The 19,738-nt window shown below is 34.8% G+C and overlaps 1 protein-coding gene across 20 annotated transcripts in view; it reads left to right on the forward strand.

Annotated features, from left to right (window-relative positions):
• Positions 1 to 19,738, forward strand: part of SLP1 (Calcineurin-like metallo-phosphoesterase superfamily protein) — a 257,256-nt gene that overhangs the window by 161,446 nt on the left and 76,072 nt on the right. For 8 of the 20 annotated variants that reach the window (XM_089792703.1, XM_089792699.1, XM_089792704.1 and 5 more), the window contains exon 9: positions 18,338 to 18,453. The exons of 4 other annotated variants lie outside the window; for them this stretch is intronic. In XM_089792703.1, coding sequence (XP_089648829.1) covers positions 18,338 to 18,430 — 93 coding nt within the window. In that variant the 3' untranslated portion in view covers positions 18,431 to 18,453. Of the gene's footprint in view, positions 1 to 12,769; positions 13,198 to 15,055; positions 15,803 to 18,337; positions 18,454 to 18,562; positions 19,287 to 19,738 lie in introns of those variants that run through there. 8 more of the 20 variants (XM_089792701.1, XM_089792686.1, XM_089792702.1 and 5 more) reach the window with 4 other exon arrangements.

Raw genomic sequence — 19,738 nt, forward strand, 5'->3', positions numbered from 1 at the left:
CTACTCTCCTCAAGCTCTACTTTATCACATTGTCATGAGAAGTCTCTTATCTCAATTTTTTGCATTGCAATTCTTTCAAACCTTCAAATGCCACTATCTAAGTTGTCATTACATCTTTCTGAGGAGCCATTTGTACCTTTGGTCTGAGTTTCTTCTTGCCACTAGAGCTTGTGTTCACTTTTCTTGCAATCTTTACACTCGATGACAAAACTTGTGCATTCTTATCCATGCTAGGATTGCTTGATTGTGACTATAATAGTGTCTGCCAATGTCATTTCCTTGTTGAATCCATCAATAACAGTCTCTCTTGTCTTTTTGTATGATACACTAAAGAATTATTTAAGTTCCTCGTTCCGACTGCACCCTGCAAAACCGCTTCCTTTCACAGTCGCTTGTACTCTCAATTTTGTGGTTCCTCCTTTTTTTTGTGTAGTTCAATTCTTCTTTTGCCATCTGTCCCAGATCCACCCTTGCTATGGCGAGGCTTATGTCCCTTGCTTCCTCACCTTACCTGAACCTCACTATGTGTCCTATCCCTTCTGCCTTTCTTACATTCGTCGGTCTTGGTCTTCTTCTTCGCTATCATTCAGCCTTTGCAATTATATTGTTCCTTCTTCCCTGCGGCCCTTGTGTTTCACACGTGTTGTCAACACTTTGCTTGTACGACACAGCTGAAAACTTGTATGCTACCATCTTTGTTTCTGCCCATAGGGCTGGTTTATGTGGTCGTTTGCATCCTACCATATGCCCTTCCAACGTCATGGCTTACTTCTTCTCAACAGTTTCATACACCTCTCTCCCAATGTCCTTTTGTTCTTTCTTAGTTTTGATCATGTAGTTGACTTGGATACCCTAGTTGATAATGAGTGTGCTTGTAGATTTATCTTCTCTACTTTTTCCTCCAACTCTAATTACATCCTTACAACCTTAAAAGTTAAGTGCTATGGGTTTTTTTTCGTACGGTGGTGTAGGGTATTCTAACTGTACAATCTCTATCAGATCTAAGGCATTTCATAATTAGTTTCCTATGCAACTATAGCTCTAAAAAATTTGAATCTTTCAAAAGCTTTAGATTTTTCTTTTAGAAATGTTACCTAAGTAATTCTAGAGTAGTCATCTACAAAGAGAATGAAATATCTCTCATTTTTCAACCCTTTAGTTCTGGTGGGTCCACAAAGATCAGTATGAATTAGTTCAAGATGTTGTAAACTGGAATGTTCTTTGGGCTTCAAGCTACTCTAGTTTGCTTCCCCTGTTGACATTCTTTACACAATGCTTTTAGGCTTCACAATTTTAGGCATGTGTCTAACTAAATTCAAAGAGCTGACCTTTACAAGGTTATCGAAATTAACATGTCCTAGCCTCGTGTGCCACAACCAACCGTCATCAATTTGACTTAACAAGCAATTTCGGCCTTTTTACCTCTCTTAAGTCACGGACATTACTTTTAGTACGTTTACCTTCTGCAATCACCTTTCCTGAATCAGTCTTTTTAATTACGCAACCATGAACATTAAAATTTATTGAATAGCCATTATCACACAGCTGACTAACACTCAGCAATTTATATTTCAAACTATCAACAAACCATGTATTGTTTACCTTCAACATATCATTTATGCTTAAGGAACCTTTACCTCGAATTGGGACTGAAGTTTTATCTTCAAATTTAACTGGATCACCATTCCAATCTGTGAATGTAGAAAACATGTCTTTTTCACCAGTTATATGGTTTGAGCAACCACTGTCAACAATCCATAAATTCTCTTTTGTAGCATGTAACGTTGTAATAACTAGAGACTTCTATTGTTTCTTCCTCCATACTTTCTTCAAGTTCAATTTTCAAATTTGTGATAATTTCTATTTTGTCTTTAGTATCTTTTGAAAGTTCATAACTTGATATCACCTTTTTCAAATGACTGATTTCCTCTAAGGTACACACCAATTCTGCCTCAAGATCAGTCTCCTCATCTGTATTGCTTCTTGTTTCACCCTCGCTGGAATCTGTAGAACAAGGTCCTAGAGCCATAGACAAGGTTTCGTAACCATCAAAATCAACATTGTCAGAACTATCATTCTTAACATACAAACTCTTTTTTTTCTTAGCAATCTTCTTTAATTTGTGAGCATATGGTTTCTTTCTATAGTTCTCTTCCTCGTCGCTACTAGAATTAGGGTATTTAGCAGCAAAATTACCACTTTGACCACAATTGAAACATTTCATAGCAGACTTTCCTTTCCTTTTAAAAGCCTTTTGAACCTTTGAACCAAAGTTCCCAGACTTGGACCCGGCTCTGACTCAGCAAGGGTAACTCAACTTGTGAATTGGCTTGGACTTCGTCATGACTTGACAAAGTGACAAAACCCTTGAAATTTTTATGAAGATTTATGCTTGCCTTCACCCTTTTGCTATCATATATTGGAACTGGCAGGGCTGACCCGGCTCGCCATACCAGACCCAGCAGGGCTGACCCAACTCGCTGACCTGAGATACTCACCCAACTCATGAAGAGTCTTGGAACTATGCTTTTAACTAGATTCTCTAGTTGTTCTTCTAGATCCTTTGATTCTGAACTCCCATCTTTAACCTTCTTTGTTGTTTTGAAGGCCACTTCCCTTTTTGTGTCTGCATTACCTGCTAATCTCATTTCTTAAACCATCAGTATATTATACAATCATCAATAGTTATTTTAGTGAGATCCTTGGCTTCTTCTATAGCAGAAATCTTAGCATTATATCAAGAAGGTAAAGATCTAAGATCTTTTGTACAACAATTGGTTCATTAACTTTTTCACCCAAACCTTTCATTTCATTCACAATTTCATCAACCCTCAAAATATAATCAGCAATATTTTCTCCTTCTTTCATTTTTAATTCTTCAAATTGAGCTTTATAAGTCTATAATTTAGCCTGTTTAACCTTGTCATCCCCTTCATAAACACCTTAACTTATCCCAGACTTCTTTAGCGGTTTTATGATGCATGACTTTAGTAAATTCATTATTAGCTAATTCACATAGTAATGCATTCCTAGCTTTAGCATTATTCTCATAGTCTCTTTTTTTTTTTGCAGCACCAATCAATGGACTTTTGGGAAAAGTATAGCTATATTCTACAGACATCCATGCATCATAACCAATAGAAGCAATATAACTCTCCATACTAACACACCAAAAAACATAGTTTGTCCCATCAAATAAAGGTGCCTTATTCAAAGATGCTCCTTCTAGATTGGCCATGTGTTCCAATCACAGAACTTGCTCAGACTGATTAGGTCTTTTGAGAAGCACTTGGCTCTAATACCAATTGAAGAACACAAATATACTATTAAGAGGGGGACTGAATTTGTAGTGAACAAATTTTAGACCAATTTTAAATTTAATCCTGACTCTATTTGTCTAACCCAATTATGTGTTTGCACTTAGACATCAAATCAAAACATAAAGAAGCATCAACATGAATCAAACACTGCACAAAATGTAATGTGGAAACCCAATGCCGAAGAAAACCACGGTGATAATGACTGCTAGGATCTATTGTCCTAATCCAGTTTCATAAAACTTCATTACAATTACTGCTTTTAGGGCTCCAACCCCAAGGAATCTCCATAATACCATATCCCTATTTAAAAGCATCAACTCTTTTCAATCTGAGCAGCTACTCAATCTGAACAGCAATCCAGTAATAAGTACACATGTAAGATAAATACAAGTCTGTTTCAATGCTACATCAAAACAGTTCTGTGACTTCGTATAAACATGTATAATAATCTGAACTTCTGATATAATTAATAACTCCTCAAACACAACTCAAAGTCAAAGACCGTACACTTTCTGTTAAAACTAATATCATATGCAAATGAAACATGTCTGAAGAACAACTTCAAATCTTCTGATATCTGCAAGATGTCTGAATACTTAATTAAATACCAAAATGCTCAAGTATTTTCAGCCACATATGGAGAGTTCAATGACAGATAATAAATTAAAATTCTAGAAATGTTATACCTGTACCAAGGTGTGTCCACAGAACTGTAAAAGCACACCTTTTGACCCACTGTTAATAATCAGTGCAATACAACAGAATTTCTATCATGCTCACAAAAACTTTATCTTCAGAGCATATGTCTTTTACCCACACATGATGTTAAGGAATAAGATCTGATATAAAACCTTTTTTTAATATATGTATATGTGCCTCATGAATTTTTTCACAAGATTTTGTCTTCCTTTTTACAGATTTATATATCTATATAGAACTGATTTCTATTCTTTAAGATTACTTGAATGCAACAGTAATATATTATTCTGATTATGCAACAGTGAAATGTAATTCTGATTATGCAAAAGTGATATATAATACTGATTTATATCAACTTGTAACCGATGCCAATGTAGTAATATTGCTTGTGTTATATATTTTTCAGTGGCAGTGATCCTTTATTAATTAATTATATTAGAGGAGGGTCATGTCCCTATATAGGGCATGCCCTTTCAATAATTAAATAGCCGCTAGTCATTAATCGCAGCCTAACACAAGACACATGATCTGCATATAATTGGTGTTCTTAAAGAACTGATTCACATGGATAGCGATCGGTCTATTTGATCATAGGTTTTTTTTGGTATAATTTGGTTTAACAAAAATCATCAGATTTATAATTAATAAGGGGTGTGTGTGTGTGACACTAATGATCATTAGTTAAGGTCAATGATGAACAACTTATAAATCATGATGATTTACTTGTCCAATTTATGATCAAAGTTAATCTGACTGAAGCTATAACATTAACACTCCCTCTTAGCTAGGGAGGATTGTATGTTAGATCAACACAAGGCACTCTCAATCAAATTGAGAGAAATATCATCTCAATATGATATTATGCAAATGGTGAGACTAATCACAACAGACTCATCATTTAGGTGTTACCTTTCGGCGTCATCAGAAGTATGGTATAATTATGAATATCAACAATTTGATATTCACTATACTTATATTTTCTTTGGTATGTGCACTGGCATCAAGTCTTGTGATGCTTACCAAGAAAATATTTGCACATGATGTCTCCAATACTAAGCCTCATAGTATACACCATGGCATATCTCATCAATGTAACTTCAGAAGTTACAAAAGAGACATGATCTCCATAGATTTCAACTAAATGACATCTATAATGATAGTAGGTTAAACCATAGTTCAACTTCTCATTCTCTGCCACTTCTCGGCAACGCCAAAAAAAAACTCTTGACAAAGATCGAAGAGAAATCGGTAACTTCTCAAGAAAATATCAGGAATTTTTAAAATGACTTTAATTTAGTTAAAAATGCATTTTTTCACAAAATTCAATAAGTAGATGCATGTATTGAGTCAGTAAATGAGTAAACAAACCAAACAAGCTGATCTAGATATATATAAATGCAATGAGTAACAAAATATGGTTGATGTAGTGAAAGACTCTGAACTCTAAAGCAAACTACAAATACCGAATTGTCTTTGTCAAAATATAAGCAAATACAAATGTCAAGTTCAATATGAAACTAATCTACATCTTCCTCTTCCCCTTCCCAGTGGTTTTAGTAAAAATTATGGGAGGGGGAGGAGGTCTAGCAGTTCTAGCCATAGCAATCGTCTATGGTGGTGCTGGTGTTGGCTTTGGCAATGACTCCTCATCCTCACTATCACTGTGCTCACTGTTACTATCCTTACTCTCATTGCCATCCTCCTTAATGTCATCTAGTCCCACTACAAAACCATCCTCCTCCATAGCTTCCCTCTCTAACTCATATATGTCATCCTCACTGAACAGTGAAGGCTGCTTCTGTGTTGTCCAATCGCCAAAAGGATCTATGTCATCCAGATCAAGTGGCTCAACTGCTGCTGACATTACCTTTCTTATGTGCAACTTGAGGTTATAATGCACAAAGACAAGGTCATTTAGGCGTTTTGTGCCAACTTGATCCTCTTCTTTGTGTTAATAGATTCGAACAAGCTCCAATTACACTCATAACTGGATGAGCTATAAGGCTGACATAAGATGCGAAGGGAAAGCTTTTGTAGATTTGGGACATTACCACCCCAATTTCACCACCAAGCATCTACACGATAGATATTAAAGAGTTAGAAAGCAAGATGAGGACAAGTTTTTGTAGCTTAGTATTTATCTAGTTATCATGCATGTGAGAGACTCCAAATTCCAAATATTTTACCTAGGGTATGAGTGTGTTTGCCTCTCTTTGCCAAGGCTAAGGAGAATAGTTTGCCCATTGCATTTTGATACACTTCCATCTCGGCCACAATGAGGTCTCTCACCACAATATCAGGGACCATCATCTGCATGCATTCACTAAAGCCCTCCATGACCTCTCCATTGGGATCCGCATATAATGGAGAGAAGCGGTAACAAGGGTTGAGGAAATACCCCACTGCATGAATGGGTTGGTCAAGCTGATTGCTCCATCTCCTATCAATAATATTCCATATGGGCTGAAATTTTAGGCTCCCCCCCTGTACTTTTTTCTTATTGCCTCTTTCGCCCTAACCATGGTCTCATAAAGGGACCCCATTGGGGTTTGTTCCCCATCTACCTAGTGGAGAGTTCTAACCAAGTGCTTCACCACCTACAATTGAAAAGTAAAAAACAATTATTAATCAGAGATTAGGGTTATAAATTAATAATGAAAGGCTTGATTAATAAGTACAAAAAAAAAATCAAATTTTGAAGTTTTCAAGTTACCTCCACAATTTTTGTAGCTTGATGAAAAAACTGGATGTCAAACACAATGTGTGCAACACTCTGTCCAGCGGCCTTCTTTGAATAACTTGACTGTAGCCATTTTGGACACACAAACATCTGCCTCAAAGGATTCATATGATGAAGAACACTTTGCAACGTTAAAAAATCATTGCAAATCTTGTGACGACGGGTCTAACCAACTTCTTGTCTTCGGTGAAGTCTCTCATCAAGAAAAGGACCCAAGGGTGATTGTAGATATATTTTGTTATCTTCTTTGCTTCCTCTACAACCGGTTTCACTCAATCCAATTTCCCTATATCTTCCAAAAGAAGGTCAATAACATGCGCTGTACAAGGAGACTAAAAGAGTGTGTTATGCTTTTCTTGTAAGATCCTACCCGCTGCCACATATGACGTTGCATTTTTGGTTATGATTTGCACCACATTTTCAGCCCCAACCTCCATCACAACATTCTCTAGCATTAAAGTCTCAACCGTCTTTATCTTGTCCAAGGCATCCAAGGATTTAAGAAAGACTACTTGATTCTTGCAAGAAACTAAAAAGTTGATGATGGTACGGTTTCTTCCATCCGCCCATCCATCTGAAAGTATGGTGCAGCCATACTGTTTCCATTGTAACTTTTTCTCTTCAACCACATCTTTACCCCTATAAATAGCATCTTTGAACAATCTACAAGCATAAAATTAAAAATAAGATTAAGTACACAACTTTGATTAAGAAAAATTACTTTCAACAAAAATAAGTAAATCGTAGAACTATAAAAGTATTAAAGTTTGAAACAAGTGAACTAACCTCCCACTCAAGGGTACAAGAGTAGGTGGCTTGTAGCCCTTTCCCGCTACCATACAACCAGTCACAAAATTTAGAAAATATGGACTTGCTGCAACATTGAAGGAGAGCTTGTTAATAAACCAAAAAACAGCACATTGAATGTCAACTTGCTCCAGCACATCACGGTTCCATCCAGTACCCTCCAATGATGGTTGTGCTTTAAGTGTGTTTCTATGCACAAAATAACCATCAATAGAAGAGTTTTGTGGTCTACTAGAACCAGCAGATGTGGAAGTTGAACTCGAGGACCTTCCATGAGTAAGTGTGTTCCATGTGTGGATCCGTGTGCCTCGAAAAGAGCCCACTATCCCCTCAAGTGCTTCTTCTTCTTCATCAAGGGTGACTGGGATATTTGGTCACAACCCACATCATTTCATTATGAATCATGATAATTGTTTAGCACAATCATTAGTCGTGATTAGAAAATAATAAATGATTCTTAAAAGGAAACATACCTTGCGATTTGTAAATGGTTGCCCTTATGGCCAATTTTTCCCTTTCCCTTTTCAACTTCTTCTCTTCTTGGGCATTGAGCAAAGCAATCATCTCCATTTTTATTTCTTCTATAGTCGCATCACAAACCCTTGTGTCGCTTTTTTCTATACCAACAAGGTGGTACTTCAAACGAGATATGCCTCCACGAATTTGTTTTTCACATTTCATGCATATGACACTATTATACTTTGTTCCTTTAAAGGCATATTTGCATGCAAAGTCTCTAGCCCCTTTAGGGCGCATGCCTATGAATCCAAATGGACATGCTGCGGGACCATTGGGAGATGTTGCAGCTGACCCAGATGTAGAGGAAGCCATATTTGCTCGAAAATTAGAGAATAAAACAAAAATGTATTAGCCTTTAGGTTTTGAAATTATTGAGAAAAACTTGATTGTTTTTGGAAAAATTGCAAGAAGATGGTGTTAGATCTTTCATTACACTCTAAAACATATTAGAGAACATTACAAAATGGTATTCCTAGAGTCTTAATTAAGTTAGATACAAGATATGCAAGTATGGGAAGACAAAAAGAATTTTAACTCAAAAGAACAAAAAATTGAGATACTTACTTGTGAATCCAGATTTGCTTGGAAAAAGCTTCAAATCCGCTTTGAATCCGCTCCTAATCCACTAGAAATCGCTTCAAATCAATGTCAAACACTTCGGTTCTGCTTCAAAACCCTTCTCCACCCAAGAAGCTGAACGCAACAAACAAAATAATAAAATGTTGTTCTTGTGCGCAAGTATTTACTGGCATGCTGCCGCGAGAAGTCTATAAGTTATCACAAGAAATGATGATATATCACCAAGTTATTGCCAAATTCTTTCAAAATCTCGTCTACCAAAAACAGCAATTAAATCATAACCTTTTTCACCGACTAGAACTTCTCACGAGAAAACGATATATTAGCGAGAATTTGAACTATGGGTTAAACTATTGCTAATATTGTCACCTTACAATAGTAACCATCATAAAACATCAGTAAAAGATCATCACCTTTTATGATTTCTCCATATATATAAACATGTAGTAATTCACATGATAAAAAGAATATATACATCTTTTAAAATGAAAATTTAATTGAGACTCAACCTTAGAAAATATATTACATTTTAATCATACCAAGTTTACCTCCGAAGTGTTCCACTTTTAACTTGGAGAGTAGCTTGGTAAGGATGTTAGTAGTTTTCTCATTTGTGCTAATGTATCTGAGTTGTATGACATTTCTTTCCACTATATCCCTAATATAATGGTAGGGGATCTCAATATGTTTTTCCCTGTTGTGAAAAACTAGATTTGTTAAGAATTTTATACAACTCTAGTTATCACAGTGTATAATAATGGAGTCTGTGGATTGTCCAAACAATCCTACTAGTAATTTTCTCAACCATATTGCTTCTTGAGCTCCTATGGATGCTGCAATGTACGGCTTCTGTAGAACTCTATGCAACTAAAGACTGCATTCAGCTAAGCCAAGATATCAGGGCAGAACCTAAGCTAAAACAACATCCTATGGCACTTTTATGATCAACCACACTGCTTGCCCAATTTGAGTTGGAATATCCATGAAGACATATGTCAACATTATCATATTTTAATCCAAATCCAATCATTCCACGTAAATACCTCAATATATGTTTTTTCTACTACAAGATGTATCTTTCTAGGTTCACGCATGAGGTGACTTAGAGTATTAGTGGCATAACAAATGTCAGGCCATATATTCACTTAATACACTAGGGATCCAATTATTTTTTGATAGAGTGTGGAATCGACTAATTCTGACTCAAAGGTTGCATCTTTTAACTTATGTAGATTCGTTTCCATGGGTGTAGACATAAGTTTGCAGTCCATCATTCCAAATTTGTTTAGAATATCAATGGTGTATTTCCCTTGGTTTAGGATGATATACTTCTCTTCTTACCATACTTCTAGTCCCAAGAAATAATGCAAGAGACCCAAGTCCTTCGTATCAAATTCAGATGCAAGGTCTTGTTTGCATTTTAGAATGAGATGATCCTCGCTTGTGATTAATAATTCATCAACATAAAGAACTAGGATTAACATATCACCATTAGTTACCTTGAAGTAGAAGTTGGGATCAGCTTCATTTTGGAGAATCCTAGCTTGGTGAGATAACTATCTATCCTCTCATACTAGGCTCTAGGAGCTTGCTTGAGGCCATAAAAAGCCTTCTTCAATTAACAGATATGAGAAGTGTTATCATTAATAACAAACCCTTTAGGCTTCTCCAAATATACTGTATCTTCCATAATACCATTCTAGAATGCAGTCTTTACATCCATCTGATGTATTTTTCATCCCTTTGAGGCAGCTATAGCAGTTATGGTCCTTACTAAAGTGTACCTGGCAACTGGGGCAAATGCTTCCTCATAATCAATTCCTGCCTTTTGGGAGAACCCTCACACAACAAATCTAGCTTTTTATTATTCAACACTTCCATTTGCTGCATGTTTTATTTTTTGGATGAGAACTGATTTTCTTTTAGGCATGGGTACTATGTCCCAGACATCATTCTTCTGAATTTATTGATATTCTTCAACCATGGCATCTTTCCAAACTTGATGTTTTGGTGCTTCATTTGCATTGGTTGGCTTAGACTTAATAAGTTAACTCATGAGGGCAACATAGTTTAAGTGATTTCTAGGCTTCTTGCTTTCTTGAAATGTGCCTTCGAGTGTAGCATAATTTTCTGCTTCTTCAAGAACTTTTCTTTCTTAGAGTGGTCTTTTTTGTATTATTATTAGTAGGTTCAGATGGCTTGGGAGTAGAATTTATAGGTTCATAATTTTCTACTAGAGTCTCCCTTTAAAGTTCACTATCAGGATCCTCTTCTATCTCTTGATGTGACTCATCGTTTGTCTCACTAATGTTTTTAGATGTTTTGAATGTTGTGTCCTCTTCAAAGGTTATATCTTTTCTTAGTTCAATTATTTTTTGACCAGGAACATATGTTTTGTATGCCTTGGATGATTTTCTATATCCAACAAATGTCCCCTTCTTTCCTGATGGGTCTAATTTTGACCTTTTCTCCTTAGGAATATGAATGTAGACTGGACAACCAAATAAAGTGGCTTAAGTCAGGTTTGTTTCCAATGAAACCTTCTTCAGGGGTTATGTTATCAAGACTAGAGTGAGGACATCTGCTTTGCATGTAGATAGCAGTGTTAGAGGCATCTGCCCAAAATGAGGTATGAATATTGTGATCATGCATCAAGGCTTTAGCAACTTCTGCTATAGTTTTGTTCTTTCTTTCAGCTACCCCATTTTGTTGAGGATTATATGGTACATTGTACTCCTTGATCCTAGAAGTAATACAAAATTCTTTAAAGTTTTCAAAGAAATTCTCCTCCATTGTTAGACCTTAGGGTTTTAATTCTTTTCCCAGTCATGTTTCTTTTTCCAATCATGTTTTTTTCAACTAAGGCTTTGAATTCATTAAATTTAGCTAATACTTCATTTGATTCCTTAAATTTAAAAAAAGTAAATCCAAGTCTTTCCGGAGTAGTCATCAACAAAAATAACGTAGTATGAAAATTGTCCTAAGGAGGGTATTGTCATTGGTCCACATAAATCAATGCGAATAAGTTCAAGAAAAGGTCCCTTTAGAATTCTTCCCTAATGCACAACCCTTACATATTCCTTCATGTTCAAGTTTTAGTTTAGTCAATCATGTTACAAGTTTTTCTATAGGGGGTAGGGCATGAAAATTAAGACATCCTAGCCTTCTATGCCAAATTTCATTGGAAGTGGAAACATCATGAGTCAGGGCTTGATTTTGAACATTACATAGTTTATACAAACATCCATCTCGGACTCCTATAGTATAAGCATTCTTGATGTTAGAGTTCTTGGGCTATGTAAGAACTTTTCCATCCAAGAAGGTGGTACGATACCCTTTGTCTTCTAGAGCTGAGATGGACACAAGATTCCTTTTGATTCTTGGTACAAACAACACTCCAGTTAGTTGTAAAGAAACTCTAAATTTTAGTTGGATAGCATAGGTCCCAATTCCTTTTACAAGATGTGTGGAGTTGTCTTCAGCGGTGACTTCCTCACTTGAATCTTCATCAAGACTATCTAGTTGTTCTTTGAACCCTGTTATATGATGAGATGCTCCACTATCTATGACCCAAGTATTTCTACTGGTCATTAATTCACTTGATAAAACTAAGTAGAATACCATTTTCTCAATATCCTTGACTTCTACTATGGAGGCTTGGTTCTCGAGTCTTTCAGGACATTTTACAGCGACATGACCAAACTTATCACATCTATAGCACTGGACTTTAGACATATCATTCTTTCTTTTGAATGAATATTTATTGTTTTCTTTCCCCCTCTCTCATTTGAAGTTGCCTCTCTTTCCTTTCTTGTGAGAATTTGTGTTTAACACTTGAATCTCTTCATTAGTTTTATTCATGATAATTCCTCTAGTGATCAATCTTGACTCCTCTTGAATGCAATCAGTTTTTAATTTATTAAACTTTGGTAATTTGGATTGGGCACTTATCCCTTGTATGAATGATTCACGGGATGTGGGAAGTCCATTTGGTGCCAACATTGTAATTTCTCTATCCAATTGTAGATAATTGATCCCTCAATTCAGTAATTCTTATAAAATAAGATGTGATAGTTTCACCTTTATTCATTTTTATATGATACAGGTGTGGCTTTAGTGCAAGAGCTCTACTCATGTTGTTTATCTCATACCTGTTCTTTAAGAAGGTAAGCATAGCATGAGCAGTGTCTAATTTTGAAATGACAAGGACTATGTGAGCTTTCATGGAGTCTACCAGAATCTTCATGCTTTATTGTTATTCCTTTTCCATTGAGTTTTCTCAGTTTTTTCAATCAGTATTGGTACATCTTCTACATATGTATCTAATTCTTGCTCTCTAAGGGTCATCATTAATATGAGTTTTCATAAGACAAAATTTGCAGCACCCTCAAGTTTATCTTTAAATCTAACTCCATTCACCATGATTGCTTTTGAATATGAAGAACTCCTTTTGATGATATTTTATATTTTCCGAGGTTGCATATACTCTTGGTATTATATATAACAAGGCTCTAATACCATGTTAAGGAATAAGATCTCATATAATACCTGTTTATTGATTTTATTTTATATCTGTATATATGCGTTATAAATTTTTCACAAGACTTTATCTTCTTTTTTACAGATTTATATATCTATATAAAACTGATTTCTATACTTTAAGATTACTGTGAATGCAACAGTAATATATTATTCTGATTATGCAACAGTCATATAATACTGATTTATATCAACCTGTAATCGATGCCAATTTAGTAATATTGCTTGCATTATATATTTTTCAGTGGCAGCAATCCTTTACTCATTAAGCATATTAGAGTAGGTTCATGTCCCCATATGGGACATGCCCTTTCACTAATTAAACAGCTGCTAGTCATTAATCGCAGCCTAACACAAGACATGCGACCTGCATATAATCGGTGTTCTTAAAGAACCAATGGACTTGGATAGAGTGATCGGTCTATTCATCATAGTTTTTATTAGCATAATTTGGCTTAACAAAAATCATTGTATATATATATATATATATATAATGATTATTAGTTTAAGGTCATTGATGAACAACTTATAAATCATGATGGTTCACTTGCCCAATTTATGACCAAAATTAATCCCACTGAAGCTATAACTTTAGCAAATGTCAATCTCTGCAACCAAAACTTTGGTACTGCACAACTTATAAAACACGATGGTTCACTTGCCCAATTTATGATCACAATTAATCTGACTGAAGCTATAACATTAACAAATGTCAATGTCTGCAACCAAACCTTTGGTCAAGCAGTACCAGATTATCTTCATTTGAGAAGTATATGTAATTCACCAAGATTTGATGTTATAAGAATATCATATTCCTCAGAACGTACATCTCAAATGATTAAAGAGAAGTCTATATATAAAATTTAAAAACTGACTAGCTGCAGGTGGTTCATAACTACCATTAGTTTCCCATCGAGCTCTTCTAATCAAATTTCTTCATTTAATTTTTTAATCATGACCGATACCACACATCAATGTTGGTAAATAGCATTAATCATTAAACTATTCAGATAACCGCTGAAGACATATTAGAGTCGAATCCACCTTCTTAGTTACCTGTTCGTCCATTGCCGTAAAACATCAATTTTGTTTGGAAGTCAATTATATTAAGCAAAGAATATTACAAGTCTGCCTGTTAATGTAGTTCATGCCACCCTTTTTTTCTTCAAACTATGTGTAACACGAATCAGTAAACTTTGACGCAGTTTCAGATTAATATAATGACGATGCTCTGACAAGTAACATTCTTCAATACGGTGAAGTGACTATGGCGACTGCATATCAAAGAATGATCATCGCTGTTGCTAAAGGCATAAATTAAAATTGCTGAGAAATTCTGAATCATACATATTGACAAGTCTTTGTCAGACGGCACAAATTTTGTGATCAACGATCTTCATTTGCCTATTGTATTCTGATGCCATTTTACAGGTTGAATCTTTGAAAACAATTCAACATAATTGAATACAAATGCTCACCAATGATGAGAAAATTGCCAATCGAAGAAAACTAAAAGTTTACCATTTCTGAAAATAGTCTCCAGGAAACATATACCAAAGCCATTCCCATTCAGATTACTGTTGACCCGCTGACATGGTATTCATCATCACTGGAGGAGATTTTATTACTTTCAATGTTTCCATATGTTAGCACCACAATTATTACAACTAAAAAAATTCATTTCCAGATTTTGATGGTATGCAAATCATTTCTGTCTCTGCATTATCTTTTGAAGGTATAAGTGGATTGTTATGAAACTTGTATCACAGATAAATGTCACTGCTGAAGTATGTGGCCTGAATTAAGATAAACTTTGGTTGAATGATATTTATCGTAACACCAATATTTGCAGATATATTAAGTGATAATTTAGAGTCTTGATGTCAACAACACACGAAGACCCAAATGGCTAACACATTGTAGCGTAAGGTAATCCAGTGGATGGGTGCAATTTATTGAACTGCAAGCATGAAAGGTGGTTACATGATGATGGATGGACCCATCTGACCATCATGTCACCAGTCCTTCATTTGGTCCGTATGACTTGTTCTTCTTAAGTGATCATATAGGTCACTCATAAATTCCATCAATAATTGTATTGGGTACATGGAGTATTGATGGCATGGTGATTGCCTAAGTATATCAATCACTCAAGTAATCATAGACCATATTATGGTTTGTTTTATTTCTAATCTAGATTACATACAAGAGACAAGGTCTACCATTCCTTGTGAAAACTTTATTTGAAAATGCAGATGACAAAAAGTCCAGGGCACAGGACGCTGCCTTCAAATTCCCACAAATTTATAAGTCTAAACAACGATAAACCATGATCACAAAATCTACAAACTACATATCTCCTATTGTAGATCTCTGTATCTTCAGAGTAAAGGATTATCTTGTTTCATACTTTGGGCAGATTTTTCTAATTACAAGGATTGCCTCAAAGAAAGTTGCCATGCTCTAGTAATTATACTGTTGAATACAAGGTAATTCATAGTCTGTGGGAAATAGAGACAGATTAGTATGCATTTCACTTTTACTGATTGTACAAATAACAATTTAAGACATCTCAACTTTTTGAGGTTTATTTTGATCTTACTTTCAGTGCAGTGTAAAAAATCTACTTGAAATTACAGTGAACGCATTAGGTAGTCCTAGATTTTCATTAATAAGGTGTCAACAACAATTGTTAAAAATATCGAGAGCTTTACATTATTTTTTAAAAAAAATCTCCAGCACCAATTACGTTTAGTATGAACAATGAAGTATGCATTGCGCAATGCAATTTAATCAGTGATATGAACAAAAACAACAAAAAGTTATATTCCAAAATAAATGGACCAAACTCAACTTTATTTTCTTTTTCTATGTCATTATGCTATTGAATTGCCTTTAAATTTCAAAAACATTGAGTTTCAATTTCTGTGTTCTACATTTTTTATGTTTTTCTTAAATCTGATTTTTTCCTATTGTTTAAATCTCGATTTTTTTGAAAAAAATATTATACTTTTGGTTTGCTGATTTTTTCCCTAAAAGAATTTTACTTCTATGCTACCAAATTTCCTATGCTTGTTGCACATTGTTGCACAAATCCAAAGTGACAAAATATCTCTTCCTTATACTCTTCCCTTAGATCAAAGAAAGCTTCTGATCAATGTTTCAAGTTTGTTAATGTGTGAAGAACAAACACCCATCAAGAAGAGTAATATGCTACATAAAAAGACATAATTTTCTAGCATATTTGAAACCTTCTTACAAGAGATAGGAGCTGCCATTTTCATTATATATTCGACTTAAAATCTTACTTATAATGCAACTTCACATACCTTTGGAGTATAGGCTTAAGACAAATGATATTCTCAAATATCTAATTACTTCGTTAGGGCCAGTCCATGACCACCCCTTATTTATTAGCTACCTAGGAGGAGAGCTAGACCACTAGACCACTGTAAGTTTCTTCTTCTTTTTTTAAAATAGAGATTTTAGTCTTTAGACCCAAATGCAAGACAATACAAAGACAATCTATTTTCCATATTTGAAAAAAAATCATGCAGAATAGGGAATAAGGAGGTACACTCAATCAGCATGCCTTTATTTGGAAGAGAAAAACTCCTTTAATGGTAGGCCTAAGAAACACTCTCTCAGGTATATTAAATTGTAAATGCAGTAACAAGGAAGGAGCAATAGCTTTTGTAGTAGAATTCTCAAAACTTTGGATTCCCTACAGACTCATTCATTTTGTTAGGATTATACTGTAATTTTATGTCTCAATGGCGTGCTCTGAAGGCAACAAAACACTAAGGTAATATAGGTTTTACTTGCCTCTAATCCTTTTAGTAGACCACATGCTGTTATCCAAGAAAATAAATACGAAGGGTGACATCCATTCTATGTAAGACAAATCTTTCTTTCAAACAACAACCAGTACTTGAACGGGATGGGGAACAAAAGCATTAATCAAAATATACAGAAAAACTCATGAGTCACTCAATTCTGTAAGAATTGCTATTTAGCATAGATCAGTTTAAGCCTGTAGTCTGGTTCAGAAAATTTTCATGTTCTCTGATCATAATGTTTTTGTGCTTGCTAATCTTGACTATTTGTATTTCTTTACATTGAATAACTTATTTGTCTACCAAAATAATGGTTGGAAGTTTATCTTTGCAGTCCTTATGCCTGTGAACAGTTAGAAAAAAATTTAATCCAATGTATGTAGTTATATTCTTGTAATACATCTCCATGCTAAATTCTAATTTTAACAGTTTGTGAAGATTGTTCATGTGTTTTGATGCTCTTTCCTGTCTTTGTGTAATCTTGTTATTAGAAGAATGACCTTTAGTATAAATCATAAATGTGTAGTTCCTGTCAAAATATATTTTTGGTCTTACTACAAAGTACAATGTTATCCTCGCTAGATGTCAGGCAAGGTTAGTTCACATCGGAATTCTATTTGAGATGCATGTCTCTTTTAGTGAATTAGCACTATATGTTTTCTAAAAAACAATCATATATTTAATGCAAAAAGTTAAATAAAGTTAACGACTAACTCTACTTGTACCTCTGAGCTAGTTGAGAGGATCATCAACTCATAAAATTAGTAAGCTTTAACTTTCTTCATAGAACAAATCTGTATCAGAGCCAGATATGTCACAGAATAGACCAAGAAGTTTACAAGAGTAAAAGGTAAAACAATCCAAATCAAAGAAAATCACTGGTTGTCATCCTCCTTTCAAAACCCCCGGGGATGCTTTTTTACCTGATGCATAGCAAGTTATATATTCTTAAATTCTGCAAGATGATGTGGGTGAGAGAATTTATTTCATGGAGGTGGAGCCTTTGTTTGGCAAGAGAGGAATCATGAGTTTATTTAAATGGTTATTAAATTTCTTCTTTAACTGTTTGATATTGATGAAGCTTCTGGTTTAAATCTATTGTTGATGACATTGAATGGGAAGTTGAGACCATACATTATAGCAGTTGTGCATTGAAGCTACAACTGCTCACCGTATAGTCCCCAATATTTTGATGTTACCTAACTAATTCTGTACCTAGCCCACTCTATTCCCAGATTGCTCTCCTTGTGATAGATATATGTACTTACAAGCTCTCCAAATTTATTTTTCTTTAACAGGTCCTAGAAATTATAGATGACCAAGTAAGAGTCATAAGGGCTAGTACAGACAAAATGTTTAGAGAAGACACCATGGACTACTACAGTATTTAAGCATTCCGAATTAGTTCACCAAGGTATGGAACAAACCTACTCTTGTCATAGTCTCATTGTATAGATTAGCTGAATTTATAATTTGTTTGTGGTAATTTCAATAGACCTTAGTTATCCTATTTTTTCATGTAGATTCACAATAAGTTTCTGTGCCTCATAACCTTTTTAGCAACAGAAGTGTCATAAGCATGCTATTGAAGTCCCAGATAATAATTTGTATTCTTAGGTGGTTATCCAACAAGAGTACATGCCTGTATTGGAATAGACTTCCTAATAAGACACATTGCTTCTTCATATGGGAAGTATACATGATAGAATGAATAACAGGGAAAATAGTCAAGGATATGGCCCACGATATCACAAAAGATACATTGTCTTTTGTTTTTTAAAATATTTGTAATGGCATGAGTAGCACATAATGTATTCAAGAATTTGGGCTGCATTTTGGTAGAAAAGAAACCTCATATTTCATGGACAAAGTAACTGTCATGTTGTCACTTTCTTGGCTTATACTAAAAGAAGATATATGCACTCCAAGGAAGGAAAATATGTGGAAGACTGGATGCCAATCCCAATGCCAGTGCTCAGGCCTCATTGCTATTCTTTTAAACTCTCTGATGTTAACTTTCTCTGAATTAATGTATTACAAGCTATGCCAAGGGGTTGTTGGAGTACTCGTGAAATTTACTTCTTTGGTTTAATTGATGAAACTGGACACCGTTCAACTGGAGTCTGAAGTGAGTTGCTTTGATCTTGTGGAGAACTACCTTCATTATTTTGTCTTCCATTATTGTAATCATTGGGTTTCATGAACAGAGAAAAACCATACACAGTTATCTAAATTTTACTTTGAGCATCTGTTTTGGCTCCTGGTTTGCGTTTGGGTTTGGCCTTGGGCTTAGATTGGATAATTCAGTTCACAAGTTCCTTTAAATTTATTTATTTTTTGTTGTCGGGGGGCGTAGGATAGGTTGGGCTCGGCTCCGAGTTGGTTGATACAAAAACATATAAAAATCAGAATAGTTGAATATACACCACCATATTAATAGTCAAACATAAGTCAAACACAAATATTATGATATATATTAAACTTAAAAACTAATAATGTCAAGTGCAACAATCAGCCATCATTGATCAAGTTTCATATGGGTGGTTGGTGTGTATAAGGTTCTGTACCTAGTAAAGGTCTTGTATCTAGCTAGTTCCTAGTGGGGACGTTTGACATCACTTAAATTTATTTGGGCCTTAGGTGTCATTCTAGAAGCCTTAGTTGTTTAGATACAATCTAATCATATCTTTTTTTTACTT

This window comes from Cupressus sempervirens, chromosome 7, assembly GCF_028749045.1.
Source record: "Cupressus sempervirens isolate cs-2001-9-10 chromosome 7, ASM2874904v1, whole genome shotgun sequence".
NCBI lineage: Eukaryota > Viridiplantae > Streptophyta > Pinopsida > Cupressales > Cupressaceae > Cupressus > Cupressus sempervirens.